The sequence below is a fragment of the Rhinoraja longicauda genome, chromosome 12 (assembly GCF_053455715.1).
Source record: "Rhinoraja longicauda isolate Sanriku21f chromosome 12, sRhiLon1.1, whole genome shotgun sequence".
In the NCBI taxonomy this organism is placed as follows: Eukaryota; Metazoa; Chordata; class Chondrichthyes; order Rajiformes; family Arhynchobatidae; genus Rhinoraja; species Rhinoraja longicauda.
Window position 1 is genome coordinate 46,620,210 of NC_135964.1, and position 14,650 is coordinate 46,634,859.

Consider the following 14,650-nt stretch of genomic DNA (forward strand, 5'->3'; position numbering starts at 1 on the left):
AACAGCCCCTGACAAAGCCTGGTTTCTTATATTAAAAAAAAAAATTAAGCTGAAAATGTATTAAGCACTGACAAGTGGCAGGAGTTGGCTGCTGAGGAAGTGGCTTGTAATTTTCATCCTGGCCATTTATGCCTTGTGGACTGTGCAATCATTTTGCATTGATAATCAGCCAACCATGCACATTTGTGGACTTATTTGGTCAAAAGGTAATTTAATATCCATCTATTCTCCCCGTTATTCGCGGCCTGGTTGACATGACGAGGTTGCATTGTTTTGAATCTTGCAGTTTCGTTGAAAAGCAATTTAATTTACAGTAATCGGGAATAACAGCTAACCACAAAAACTAAATTGCAAAGAGTAAATTTGAAGTAAAGTCGAAAGTATTTTAATATTCCAACAATAACCTTTAGCGGTGTAACTAACAAAAGACTGAGCAACCCAGTCTTGCGTTCTACTGTACCGACGTGAATTGATTGAATGGCTGAGACTTTTCCAAGAGAAATAACGGGACCGTTATCCTTGGAAGGCAAGAAACTAAAGGTGGGTGAGAGAGCACGGGGCTTTGGGAATACAGATACATAAATCACAAAGGAATGGAGGCCGTTTCCAGAGGAATTACACTGAAACAGGGAGGTGATGGTAAATTTATCTTGCTTAAATCAAATTGGGAATACAGTGCATCATTCTAGTCTTAACGTGATATTGAAATACTGGAGAACGTGCACCAAAAATTTATGACGATGTTTAAAGTATTGAGCTATCAGGAAAGATTGAGTTGATTAGTACCGTTTTCCCCTGGAGGTTTTTTAAATAATAAACTCTTTCAGCTGGAGGATGACCCTGCAAGAGGCATTAAAGAAAGTAGTGCATAAATTGTAGGCTGGAATGAACCAGAAACTTGATATATATAAGGAAATGTGAATAGTGGGATATGTGAGACTAAATGGCAGCTCGCTGACAGTTACTGCCCTTCTAGTATCACAATACTTCTAGTGTACTTCTAGTATTTGGGGCAGCATGGTGGCGTAGCGGTAGAGTTGCAGCCTTACAGCGCCAAGAGACACGGATGCGATCCTGACTATGGGTGTTTGTCTGTACGGAGTATGCACGTTCTCCCCATGACTCCGTGAGTTTTCTCCTCCCACGCTCCAAAGATGTACAGGCTTGGAGGCGAATTGTAAATCGTCCCTCGTGTGTGTAGGATAATGTTAGTGTGTGGGTGTCGCCGGTCGGTGCGGACTCGGTGGGCTGAGGGGCCTGTTTCTGCACTGTATCACTGAACCACTGGACACAAGGCACCAATTTTAAGATTGTAATTATGAGTTGGAGACATACTTCTATACTCAGCCTCCCACACAGTGCAGCTGCTTCCCAACATCCAGACGCAGGGCTGCCTGAATCTGTTCTTATCTCATTGAACTGCTCTGCTCCTGTCTTCTTCCTCATGCTGACTGTCTTGTCATCTCTACCAGGACCTTTCTAAGGAAGGAATTGCAGATGCTGGTTTATACCGAAGATAGGCGCAAAGCACTGGGGTAACTCAACGGGTCAGGCAGCATCCCTGGAGAAAAAAGGTGGGTGACATCTCGGGTTGGAACCGAGTCTGAAGAAGAGCTCTGACCCGAAACGTCACCCATCCTTTTTCTCCGGAGATGCTGCCTGACCCGCGGAGTTACACCAACATTTTGTGTATAAATTTGACACTCTTCTGTTTCGCCCTGACCATCTCATTTTCATCATTCGTCTGCACTAGAAAGCCTTTCAGCCCTATCATCAATAGAACCCCATTGAGTCCCTACCTGTCATCAACTCCTTTAACTGATTGTAATTATTTTGCATTGATCAATTTCTCCTGTAACTCCACTTATATCTTCCAAGGAGAATCAAATGGATCTTGGATGTGCCTGGCTTTTTGACAGAGATGTGGTATATTCTTTCTTCTGTTCCGATGTTAATGTAATGTCAGTGATAATAATTCTTTATTGTATAATTTGTTGTGCAGTTGTGCTAATGTCCCTGTAAAGCTGCAGCAAGTAAGAATTTCATTATCTGAAGAAGGGTCCCAATCTGAAACGTCATCTACCCATTTTCTCCAGAGATGCTGCCTAACACGTTGAGTTACTTCAGCATTTTTTGTCTATTTCGAGAATGTTATTGTTCCACTTCTAGGGAAATATGGCAATTAAACACTCTTAACTCTTGATGTTTACTCCAATTGCTGTTTACAAGGTCCCACATAAGACTTTCTCCTTCCCTTCCTTGATTTCTCCATTTCTAAAGATAGGTAGTTACTGTATCTATAATAATTCACCATGGTCAACTTGATATCAATGCCCCTCTATAATTCCTGTAAAGATTTGTCCATTGCAAGTCCCAAGATTACCATCCAGCCTGTAAAAAGAATACTTTTCTTTATCCCCGACAGAGATTACCCTTGCACAGTGGTTGACTGGGTTTCAGATACAAGTCATAACTTTAAAGTATTTTGGGTTATCCTGAAGTCATAGAGTCATTGAGTCATAAAGCATGGAAAACTCATGAAAAGTGCAATAAATGTATAATTCTTTGCATCCTTTCATAAAATTTCTGACAATGGAGCGGATGCAAATTAAATAAGGAGAAGGAAGGATCGGGAACATATATGAAGTAAATCTCAGAGGGCTAAAAATTTGGTGTTAGTTATAATTTGCCGGGCGCCACTGATAGAAATGCGGAAGGAAGTGACAGACATACTGAGGTATAGTTGAATAAATGATTCTTGGTTCTTGGTTCTTGGTCCTCCAAAATATTCCAAATGGAATTTAAACTGGAGGTGATGGACATTCACCATCATTATAAAGTGTTTTATTGTTATGTGTCCCAAAGCACAACAATGAAATTCTTACTTGCAGCAGCACAACAGACATGTAAACATAGTAGACGAAATGTGTAGGAAGGAACTGCAGATACTAGTTTAAACCAAAGATAGACACCAAAATCTGGAGTAACTCAGCGGGACAGGTAGCATCTCAGGAGATGAGGACTGGGTGACGTTTCGGGACATAGTACCCTGTAAATCCCATCATAAATTTAAAAAGTTCAGTGTAAATATGGATAGACAAAACAAACAGACAAATAAAAGAGGAAACGTTATTGTATCTGCTTCAAAAATTGTTTGACGCAGAGAACTATATATCTTGCTTCCTTGGTCTAAAAGATTTTACTTTCCAATCTTCCTGCCCATTCATTATTTCTGTGCCTTCATGTTAATGGCTTGCCAATTAAAGGAAACAATTTGTCCCCATTTATTGCCGAATAATGTATATTATGAATGACTTTATCAGATCACTTTTAAATGTATCAGTCCAGGTCTCATTTTAATCTTCCACCACTTATTGATGCATTGTTCCAGAGAATACTACCTTCTTTAATATTCTTTCTTGAAAGCATTGATTAAAATAGCATATGATATTCAGCAATGGTCGATACATACAGGTGAAGGAATGATGGAAAATGTTGAAGCCAGATTGGGAGAAAGAAGATATGAAAATATAACAAACACAAAAAGTGAATATCATGCAGCAACACGCTGGCTGATAGATAAGTGTCCTATCCAAATTTAGACACAAAATGCTGGAGTAACTCAGCGGGACAGGCAGCTTCTCTGGATAGAATGAATAGGTGACGTTGCGGGTCGAGACCTTCTTCAGACTGAGGGTCAGGGGAGAGGAAGACACAGAGATATGGAAGGGTAAAGTGTGAAAACGAGTGATCAGAGGGGACGATGATCAAGGTGTTTTCACACCTTACCCTTCCATATCTCTGTGTCTTCCTCTCCCTCGACTCTCAGTCTGAAGAAAGGTCTTGACCCGAAACATCACCCATTCCTTCTACCCAGAGATGCTTCCTGTCCCGCCGAGTTACTCCAGCATTTTGTGTCTATCTTCGGTGTAAACTAGCATCTGCAGTTCCTTCCTACACAAGTGTCCTATCCATGCCGAGACAGATTAGAAAGATAAAGTGAACTGTACAAAAAAGCATTACAACGGTGAACAATAAGTGCTTCATTGTTTATAAAGTGTTTTGGGATATCCTGAGGTAATGCAAGGGATTATCTAAATGCAAATCTCAGTTTTGGTGACATTAGTAGCACTTCCGACACCTTGCTGCTTGATGTTAACAGCCTGCTGAAAGCGAAGGCCTCTCATTTCATGGTCACTGGGTTGAAACCGTGTCCTGACAATCTGCACCTCTCCTTCATCCACATCGGTTAAACTCTAATTGATCTTAGCTCTCCAGTTTAACACAAAGTATTAAAGGGACAGACCATGTTAACTCAGGATCACAGCAGCAGCAAAGTAGTACATTGTGCATAAAGTTCCTTTTGTTATAACACAGAATATCCTCTGACTTAACTGGGAAATGCCACAGGAGATCCACTGGTATTTTACATCACTGAACACTTTCACTGCTGGATAAGGTTTACTTTGTAAGCTTCTGTCTGATGCATGAATCTTACTTATATCCCTGCTGCCCAGCTTAAATGCAACAATATTGCTATTCATGATTAAGTTTTTGAATTGATTTTTTTTTCCTGTTGTGCATTCATAAAAGTTGAACGTTAGAAATATATTCCCATCTGTAACTCCTGACAGCTGCATGAACCTTCCTATGGGTTTATGATGACTAAACGGGCCAGTCATTGTGGCATGAGCCCATTCTATGGGCTGGGAAGCCATTAAATGGGAGTGCAGGCTAGCACAGAACCACAGCTCCATTACTGTATACTTGGCTGCACTGTAGTGCAGCGCTTGCAGTGCCGGAGACCCGGGTTCAATCCTGACTACGGGTGCTGTCGGAACAGAGTTTGCACGTTCTCCCCATGACTGCCTGGGTTTTCTCCGAGATCTTCGGTTTCCTCCCACACTGCAAAGACGTACAGGTTTGTAGGTTAATTGGCTTGGGTTTGTTTACTTGGCATAAGTGTCAACTGTCCCTAGTGTGTGTAAGCTTGTGTTAATGTGTGGGGATCGCTGGTCAGCACGGACTCGATGGGCCGAAGGGCCTGTTTCCGCGCCGTATCTCTAAACTAAAACTAAAAGACACATAAGAACTGCACATGGAGTGTCACATCGGTCCGGGAGGGTAAGGTACACTTGTGCCCTTTGCTTCAGAGTGTGCAACAGTCACACTCACTGTGCACTACTGTGCAACGCTCTGGTAGCCACTATGAACTCGTGACTGTTGCAGTTGCCACATCAGCTCAGTGATTCTTTCCATGTTTGCTAAAATATCTCTGTTCCATTTTTATTCCATATGGTCCCAGAATTTTTTATTGGCCTTTCCAGAGATTGTAATTCCATTGCTTTCTATCGTTTATATCAGAAATTTATCACCGTAATACCTCCATTTCCCGTGTGGTACAAATGTAACTTAGGGCTGGGATTGCTGATTCAGCTTTGAGCCTCCACTCGAATTTGCTGCACTTGGGAGTCACTGCCAATCAGTGTGAGTCAAGCCAGGATCCTTGACTATGAAATGGCAGTGTTCCAATGCATTACATTGTTCAATTCAATCACTTATCCTGCATTTCATCATCAACAACTTATGAAAAATTACCACTTATGAGAAACCTGCCTCTCAAAATAGAAAGACACAAACCTCAGTGTTTCATCAATTTCATTTTGAGGAAACTAGCTTCAATGATCAAAGGACACAAAGTGCTGGAGTAACTCAACGGGTCAGGCAGCACCTCTGGAGAACATGGATAGGTGACGTTACACAGAGTGCTGGAGTAACTCAGCGGGTCAGGCAGCACCTCTGGAGAACATGGATAGGTGACCTTTCGGGTCGAGACCCCGCACTTTGTGTCCTTTTGTGTATTAACCAACATTTGCAAATCTTTGTTTCTCCTAGTGACTAGTGACTAGTTTGTTAAATACATAAAATGCTATTTTGATTACTTTCTATCTGAGGACAATATTAAATCACCTTTCTGACATTAGCTTCCATTTTGTTCATTGTATTTTTCAATTTTTAGCAGTGAGGAGGAAAGACTGCAAGTTTCAGGGGACAGTTGTTGTCCTATTGGAAGTGTCATGGGCTGGGCATATTGGAGGAATTCAAATTTCTGTTTCAAAAATGATACTTTTTTTCCAATAGACTATTAAAACGACAGGGGAGCAGTTGACCTGAACGTTGACCTGTCCACATAAACTACTCTCATTTTGTTTCCCATTAATATGCTTATACCATATGTTAGATTATTGCTCCTAGGGCTAATGGAATCAAGGGATACTGATTTTGGATGATCAGCCATGATCATATTGAATGGCGATGCTGGCTCGAAGGGCCAAATGGCCTACTCCTGCACCTATGTTTCTATGTTTCTATCACTGTCACGCCTAAATTCCTTAAAATGCCTTGCTAACGATCATTGCTACGATCTCCTTCTCCAAGTTGGCTTTAGTTGCCCTCTTCTTTAATATTTGTTTGCTTCCATCTTTCCCCAATTTGCCTCCAACTCCATCCTTTCCCTTAACAGGGGATGTTGTTGAGATATCATTAGCAGAATAACCATCCAATAGAACACGTTTGATGGGCCAATTAGCCTTTTACACTTCTAGGTTTGCTTGCATTCCTGACACATCCTTGGATGTTAATTCTTTCAAACGTTGTTAGAGGTTCTGTGGCCATGAGCACACTGTACATGTTTACTTACGTGAGAACATAATTGACGCTCACAATGCAGTGGGGTCTGGAGGAGCGGCTGTTGTGCACAATGGTGGCGTAGCTCTGAACCCACACCCAGCCTCCATGTTTGGACAACAGGCGGTAGTACTTTGTCGTGACTTGTCCTTTGACCAGCACTTACAGAATAAATCAAAAAAGAAAAAATGTATTTCCTTTTTAATCACAGGATTTATCATATCAGATGACTATTAAAAAAAACATTGCAAATTTCACTGAGAATTTCTGGCACTTTAAAAATGTAACCGGGGAAGATGATTTCAGACTATTTTGGTGATATAGCATGGAAACAGGCCCTTCGGCCCATTGAGTCCATGCCGACCATCCGTACACTGGTTCTATGCTACCCACTTTCGTATCCTACACACCAGCATCAGTTTACAGAAGCAAATTAACCTGGAATGTGGGAGGAAACTGGAGCACCTGGAAAAATTCCATGTGGTCACAGGGAGAACATGCAAACACCACACGAACAGCACCCACAGATAGAATCGAACTTGGTTCTCTGGCGTTGTGAGGCAGCAGCTCTACCACTGTGCCACTGAGCCGCCCTGGGTGAGAGCTGCCCTTAGCATTTTTGGAGATGTGATCATAGTGATCTCTCTCTATGTGGAGCCATTGGATCACACAGCATGAAATGGACCTTTTGGACCACCAAGTCCATGCACTGGATCCCCATCAACACCAAATCCAATTTCCAGCACTTGGCAAGGTGTTCACCCTTCTCAAGGTGGTAGGGAGCACTGAACACTTACACGAGTTTAGGCAGCTGGTTGTACCTGACCCAGAATGATCACTTGAAAGTATTTACCTACATGCCATAAACCTGGAAACATAATGGGAAGCTTTGACTTTTATCACTGCATAATAATTGATTCGCATAAATTGTTCTGGAATGAGTATTATTTCAAGAGTGAGGCTTATTACTTACAGAGATGATGGGCATATCTTAAATGGAAAACGTCACATCCATGCACGTGATGGTACAAAGTCTTCTCTATCAGGTCCTGGGGTTCGAATCCAGTTAATTCTGCAACTCTGCAATGTAAAAAACAATAAGCTCATTTAAACAGCGCAAACGACAATGTAGTTCAGATAAAGCTATGGACACGGGACCCTGGCCTTCATACATAGGAAAGTACAGTAAAGGGAAGAAAGGTAATATTAGCAAATGCAAAGTATTGGTTTGCAGTAGTTAGAATATTGTATTCAGCTCCAGCTGTTCTGAATGTGTAGGAAGGTACTGCAGATGGTGCTAATCGTAGATAGGCACAAAAAGCTGGAGTCACTCAGCGGGTCAGGCAGCATCTCTGGAGAAAAGGAATAGTTGAAGTTTCGGGTCGAGACCCTTCTTCAAACTGAGAGTCGGGGAAAAGGGATACGAGATATAGAAGGTACATAGGACAAATGAATGAAAGATATGAGAAAAGCAACAATGATCAAGGACAGGTGGAGCCTACAATGGTCCACTTATGGCTGTAGGGTAGGTGATAATGAGTTATACAGACAATAAAACCTGACAGAACGACAGTGAAACTAGTATGACTACTAGGGTGGGGGAGGGATGGAGAAATAGGGAATGCCCATGTGTCTATCTTCCAGCTGTTCTGAAGGTGGTCTTAACCATGGAGAAGTTGTAAGAAACATTGTCAAGCCCATTGGGGAAGAGTGGCTGAGATCATGGCGAGGGACTCCAGAATTGCTTTGTTGGGTTGCATTGATCAGTGCAGATGGTCACAAGGTAAATAGTGAAAAATGGTTTCCATCGGTCAGTGTGGGTAACTGAAAGATTTAAATTTAAGATCATCATTAATAGAATGAAAGAGAAGTTAGGATCTATTTGCATAGAGGGTTGCTAGAACATGTAGTAAGACAAATATTGATGCTATAATTTTGGGGAGGTGTATAAATAAAGTGATTTATGGAAAAAACAGACACTGGACTAAGCTGATGGCATTTCTGACAAATTGATGCAGACCTTCGTTTCAATGCTGCATTGGATGAGAAATACTCAAAATGCTGCAGGTACGCTACTTGTTGGTATACACACATTGAGTTGTGATAAAGGCATTCTTATTAGCAGGAAAAGCCTCTTTTAATGGGATTAGTTAAAGCTGGGGTTTTGAAGAGTCAAGAGGGTTTAGACAGTTACATTGATAGGACAGGTTTAGAGGGATATGGACCAAACGCAGGCAGGTGGGACTCATGTAGATGGGACATGTTGGCCGGTGTGGGCAAGTTGGACTGAAGGGTCTGTTTCCATGCTGTAAGACTTTATGACTCTATGTTTAATTGGCATACGTACCGAAAATAGAACAATGAAATTCTTACTTGCAGCAGCATAACAGATCTGTAAACATGGTACTCAGAGATAACATAATAAACAAAAAATGTACAATCAATTAAAAAAAGAAGCAATATTAATGCAAAAAAAGCTCAACGTCCCTAATGCAACCAAAACAGTTGGTAGTTCATAGTTTAGTTGGTGTTGGTAGTGTGTAAATAATAATTGTTGCTTTTGCAGATCACTGGGTGAGTTTTACTCCAGAAATAAAGTCTTGGGTAAACAATACATCTGCAAAATAATGAGGAGATGAATTTCTTAGCAAGTGCTAAATCACCCCGAAATGTGTGCAGATTGGGTTTGGCAGTGGCAAACCACATGGTGCCTTTAAAAAAAAAAAAATCTGAGTGAATTTCCAGCCCATCCTGCAGTTCATCGTGAGAGTTTTATGTAAGTGTCAACTTTCACTATGCTCTGAAGCTGGGTAAAAAAGTATCATTCAGTAAAAGAACACAAAGTGCTGGAGTAAGTCAGCGTGTCAGGCAGCATCCCTGGAGAACATGGATGGGGAGGGGGTGACGTTTCGGGGCGAGACCCTTCTTCGGATTCAATAGTCCAACCAGAGCCTACCACACCTCAGGCTCCCAGCAACAAATGGGTTGATCAAGAAAATTACCCGGTTATGATGCTTGGAAGTGTTTTATAACCCTTCTATTCAACTTGGATATCCCCTTATATTAAATCTTATATACTGAAGGTACGGGAACATCCGATAATTCGTAATCCATGAGTCAGACCCCAACAACTGAGTAACCTGGTGATGACTGATCCTTGATATCTCCTCGCAAAATGCAGCCTTGTAAGTGAAAGGAATGAGATGATGACACAGTTAAGTGTCATTGGCATGCTAACATATCACCCTTAGAACGTTAAACAATGAAGAATTGAGATCTTTTTAACGCCCACTTGCCTTTATCAGTTTGAAACTCTTACCTTGAGTCCAGGAATATGAGTTTGAGATCCAGGCTGGCTCTGAACATGAACATGTTGCTATGAAGTTTGATTTCAGTAATAGCGCTTGGTGGTAACGAGTGACCCACTGCCACCAGTCCCACAATCTGGTAACATCCATCATAGAGAGACAGGTCAAATACATACTGGCGGATTTTCAAATATCCACTGCAGTGTATGACCTACAGAGAAGGGAGATTTGATGTTGAACTATGCATGATGAGATTATCTATATGGATCTAATTTAAAAACTGATGCATTTCTTTTAAAAGTCTCAAATTGGGAACACTGCTAAATAGCACTAAACAGTAAACTTTTGTTAATATTAGATTAGTTTAGTTTAGTTTGGTTTAGTTTAGTGATGCAGCACAGAAACAGACCATTCGGCCCATTGAGTACAAGCCAACCAGCAATCCCCGTACATTAGCACGATCCTACACAATAGGGACAATTTACAATCTTTACTGAAGCCAATTAACCTGCGAACCTATAAACTCTTTGGAGTGTGGGAGGAAACCGGAGCTCCCAGAAAATATCCCATACAATCACAGGGAGAATGTACAAGCTCCTTACAGACAGCACCCGTAATCAGGATTGAACCCTGGTCTCTAGCACTGCAAGGCAGTAACTCTACCGTTGCGCCACCATGCCACTCTATATAATGCCCAACAAAAAAATTCTTTGAATTTGACAAAGGAAGGCACGGCACCCATTCCTATGCCTCCGCAGTGCAAATGGAAGAAAGGCATTGTGGTGTGACTGCTATTCATGCCGCACTGATCTATAATGGAGATGGAAGACACCAAGAACCTCTTTATCACAAGTACCTCTTTATCACAGTCTTTCTGCTGTTATTAGTGGAAGCATCTTGAGCCATGTCACCCAGAAAACATCAAACCATTCATATTGATCAGAATAAAAAGTAATATGAAAATTTTAAAGGGGAGAAAATGCATGTAAAAATAATTTAATACAGTTTTGTTCTTTTTAGTAACCAAGTCAAGACATTAAATCATTACTCGGGTATACCTATGAATTAGAATGTGGTTAAAGGTTGTTTGGATAACTGCAGACAGATGATTGAAGGTTGATTGATAGATCCTGAGCTGCTGGCATCAGGGAAATGTCACTGTGCAAGAACAGGAGTCCATGAAAGATCAATAATGTAACAAGTGGTGATACATAGGCACTTTGGAACTTTCCCATGAGAAGAGAACAAAATTCCAATATGTCATCTTGGAAGGTAGAATGGTTCCATATTTATATAACGTCTTGGGCCATCTCTCGAAAACTTCTCAAAGTGCATTTGATTTTGAAGGAATTACATTACATGGTTATTATTGTTATTTGCATGGAACAATATCCAGAATCCTGGGAAGGAGTAGATTTGTAAGCTGAATAGTTCCCATTCTGTCACTTCTTGTGTCATATTTCAGCTAAGTGTGTTGCAATAATTTTAACCAAATATTTTACCAAGCGATCTTCTCAGAATATTCTGACTTCTTGGACAAATGAAACCCCGCCACTGATTTGCCTCTGTCCTACTTCATGTAACCTAAGTCACCACTATCTCCTACCTCACTCCTCCCCTACTTTCTCCTCACAGCTCTTGGACTATACATCCACAAGAATTTTTCTCATTCATATTTATAAGTTCATAAGCAAGAGGAGCGAGCAGACATTAGCCCTTCAGCCCATCAAGTCAACTCCATCATTCAATCATGGCTGATCTATCTTTCCCTCTCAAACCCCATTCTCCTGCCTTCTCCCCATAACCCTTGATACCCTTACTAATCAAGAACCTATCAATCTCCACCTTAAAAATACCCAATGACTTGGCCTCTACAGCCGTCTGTGGCAATGAATTCCACAGATTCATCACCCTCTGACTAAAGAAATTCTTCCTCATCTCCCTTCTCCTTTATCTTCTTGTGTTAATTTGTGGTGCATTATTTTAGACCATTGAAAACTTGTTATCTCCTAGATTTCCCTTTTCACATTGCCCATTGATGGTTCTGGGAACAGGCCGGCACTAGCTCCTGAATTGCATGCCCCGCAGATAACTCTTGCTGACTGACTTCTTTTTTCCAGATTCCAGTCTCCAGCTGTGGTTGGAATGTAGACATTGCCAAATTCAATTTCAGAAAAACCTGAAACAAAGCTGGTAAATGAGAATAATCGAAGAATACAAAAACCTCATTGTAATGGCATGTCTCGGCGTATAACACATCCTGTGATATGAAAGTAATTCGAGTTGACAGAGAGTCTCTATTTAGCCATCATTATCCAACTGTACATGTTTGAACTGCCACGTAATCTTACTTATAAGGGAAGCTTTCCAAGCTCCACGTTGATTAATGCACTTCCTCATTCAGAACTGAGTCATGGAGGTAGATAAAGGGAGCAGATTTAATTCATGACTTCTGCTGAGTTAACTGACATAAGATGTTATTGGTATCTGGAGTCCTTGCCTAAAAATATTTGGCTGAGTAGGGACCAAACTAGCTAAGCTATCAATTATAAGACCATAAGACATAAGAGCAGAATTAGGCCATTCGGCCCACCGAGCCTGCTCCGCCATTCAATTATGGCTGATCTATTTTACCCTCTCAACCCCATTCTCCTGTCTTCTTCCCGTAACTTTTGACGCCCTTACTAATCGTGAATTATTGGATAGTATTGGGAAGCAAACCATCAGTGTTAATGTCATGCTTCCAGTGAGTAGCTCGCTCCTCAGATTCAGGCGGGATCAATATTTGGAAAGGATACCACAAGGTCCAATGGGCAGGCCATCAAAAATCCAGCCGGAACACAGAATTTAATGAGGACCTCACTCACCTTATATTGCACACATTACACATATTTCTTAGTATTCACTGATGCATCTTAAAATGTTCCTGTGTATGGTCATAAATTTGTTGCACTTCGAGTTGGGTTTTAGAATATTGGGAAACATACAAATCATGGCACCCCACAGTATAATTCTGCATCTGCATCTGTACTTTCTATACTACAGTTACTGAACTCTATCACTGAAAGTTACATTAAATATATATTCAAGACTACACGCAGTCTTTTATGATTTCCAAACCAGTGACAACTGTTTGGTATCTCTCCAGTGCCCTCCACTGTTTTCCCCAACAATGAAATTCATGTCAAAGTGTGGCAAAAATATATAAACTGCGAAAGTAAAACCCAAATAGAACACTCACGTACTTGATGATGGACAGTAACAGACTGTATTTCTGAACACTGCTATCTAATTTTTCTACTGAAAGATAAATCACAGCAGTGGCCATCAGGAGATGCCTCGGATAGAACCAGGTGATTTAATGATGTGATTTTTTAAACTACTGGCTCGAATTAATGGCTCATTCAGAAATGATAAAACCATGATTTATTGCTGATTTTGCTCTGTAAAGCGTGTTTGAATTTCCTGAAAAGCGCTATATAAATTAAATGTATTATTATTATTATTATTATTATTTTAAGAAACGGAGATATACATTGCTGATGGTTACCCTTTTTACGGAAGAAGCATGTTCCTGTTAGATGCTCCCTCGCCAACAGTCTGTCTGTGCTTTCCTTCTTTGTGTTTAAATAGTATGTGTTCAATGTATGTTTTTAGCGTTCTTTAGCTTGTTTTATGTGGGGGGGCGTGGGGAGGGGGGAGTTGGGGGAAACTTTTTCTAATCTCTTACCTCGATGGAGATGCAATTTTTTTCCATATTGAATCTCCATCCGCACTGCGGCCTAACGTCGAGGAGTTGGCGGCCTTTGATGGAGACCGACTTTTGAGAGCTCCACCGCAGGACTTTAACATCGGGGAGCTCGTGATCCCTTTGCCAGGGATCGACCTTGGAGCTCCAACCGTGGGTGCTTGCGGACTTTAACATCACGGAGCCCACGGTCCCTGGTCAGAGACCGTCATTGGGAACTCCAAGCCGTGGGAGTTTCGATTGTCCCGAAGGGGGAGCATCGACCGCCGGCTGCGGGAGCTTTGATCGCCCCGATGGATAGTTCGACTGCTCCGACCGTGGGAGAAATAAAGAGGAAGAAGTTTGGACTTTTTCGCCTTCCATCACAGTGAGGAATGTGGGGAATCTGCTGTGGTGGATGTTTATGTTAACCTTTATGTATTTGTGTGCCTTGTTGCTTTTTTTCCGTATGGCTGTATGGTAATTTGCATATCACTGTACCTTATGGTACATGTGACAATAGAAGACCTTTGAAACCTTTGAAACCTTTGAAACTTTGTTGGATATAGCCCATGAGCTACCATCAACCCTGCATCACCACTGCAGTCAGCAGTTTTTTGACTGGAGGGATTTCTCAGACAAGCATAGACTTTGTCCACACGGGTCTTTACTCTTGTGTACGTTGGTAGCAAAGATTAGCTTAGATAATACCAAGACTCTCTGGTATGCTGGAGAACAAGATATCAAACCTGGGATAGACACAAAATGCTGAAGTAACAGCAGGACAGGTAGCATCTCTGGAGAGAAGGAATGGGTGACGTTTCGGGTCGAGACTCTTCTTCAGACTCAAACCTGGGCATTTCTGTCTTACATAACTCAGAACCACAACAAGAAATGGGGCAGCACGGTGGCGCAGCAGTAGAGTTGC

At 41.4% G+C, this 14,650-nt stretch overlaps 2 protein-coding genes across 2 annotated transcripts in view; one reads left to right on the forward strand and one right to left on the reverse strand.

Moving 5' to 3' along the window:
* Window positions 1-14,650, forward strand: part of hlcs (holocarboxylase synthetase (biotin-(proprionyl-CoA-carboxylase (ATP-hydrolysing)) ligase)) — a 197,445-nt gene that overhangs the window by 121,588 nt on the left and 61,207 nt on the right. The gene's annotated exons all lie outside the window — the stretch shown is intronic.
* Window positions 1-14,650, reverse strand: part of sim2 (SIM bHLH transcription factor 2) — a 75,884-nt gene that overhangs the window by 9,608 nt on the left and 51,626 nt on the right. Inside the window, exons 6-8 of the mRNA XM_078408789.1 lie at window positions 10,007-10,206; window positions 7,661-7,767; window positions 6,701-6,848 (exon numbers count right to left, since the gene is read on the reverse strand). Of these exons, the coding sequence (XP_078264915.1) occupies window positions 6,701-6,848; window positions 7,661-7,767; window positions 10,007-10,206 (455 nt within the window). The remainder of the gene's footprint in view (window positions 1-6,700; window positions 6,849-7,660; window positions 7,768-10,006; window positions 10,207-14,650) is intronic.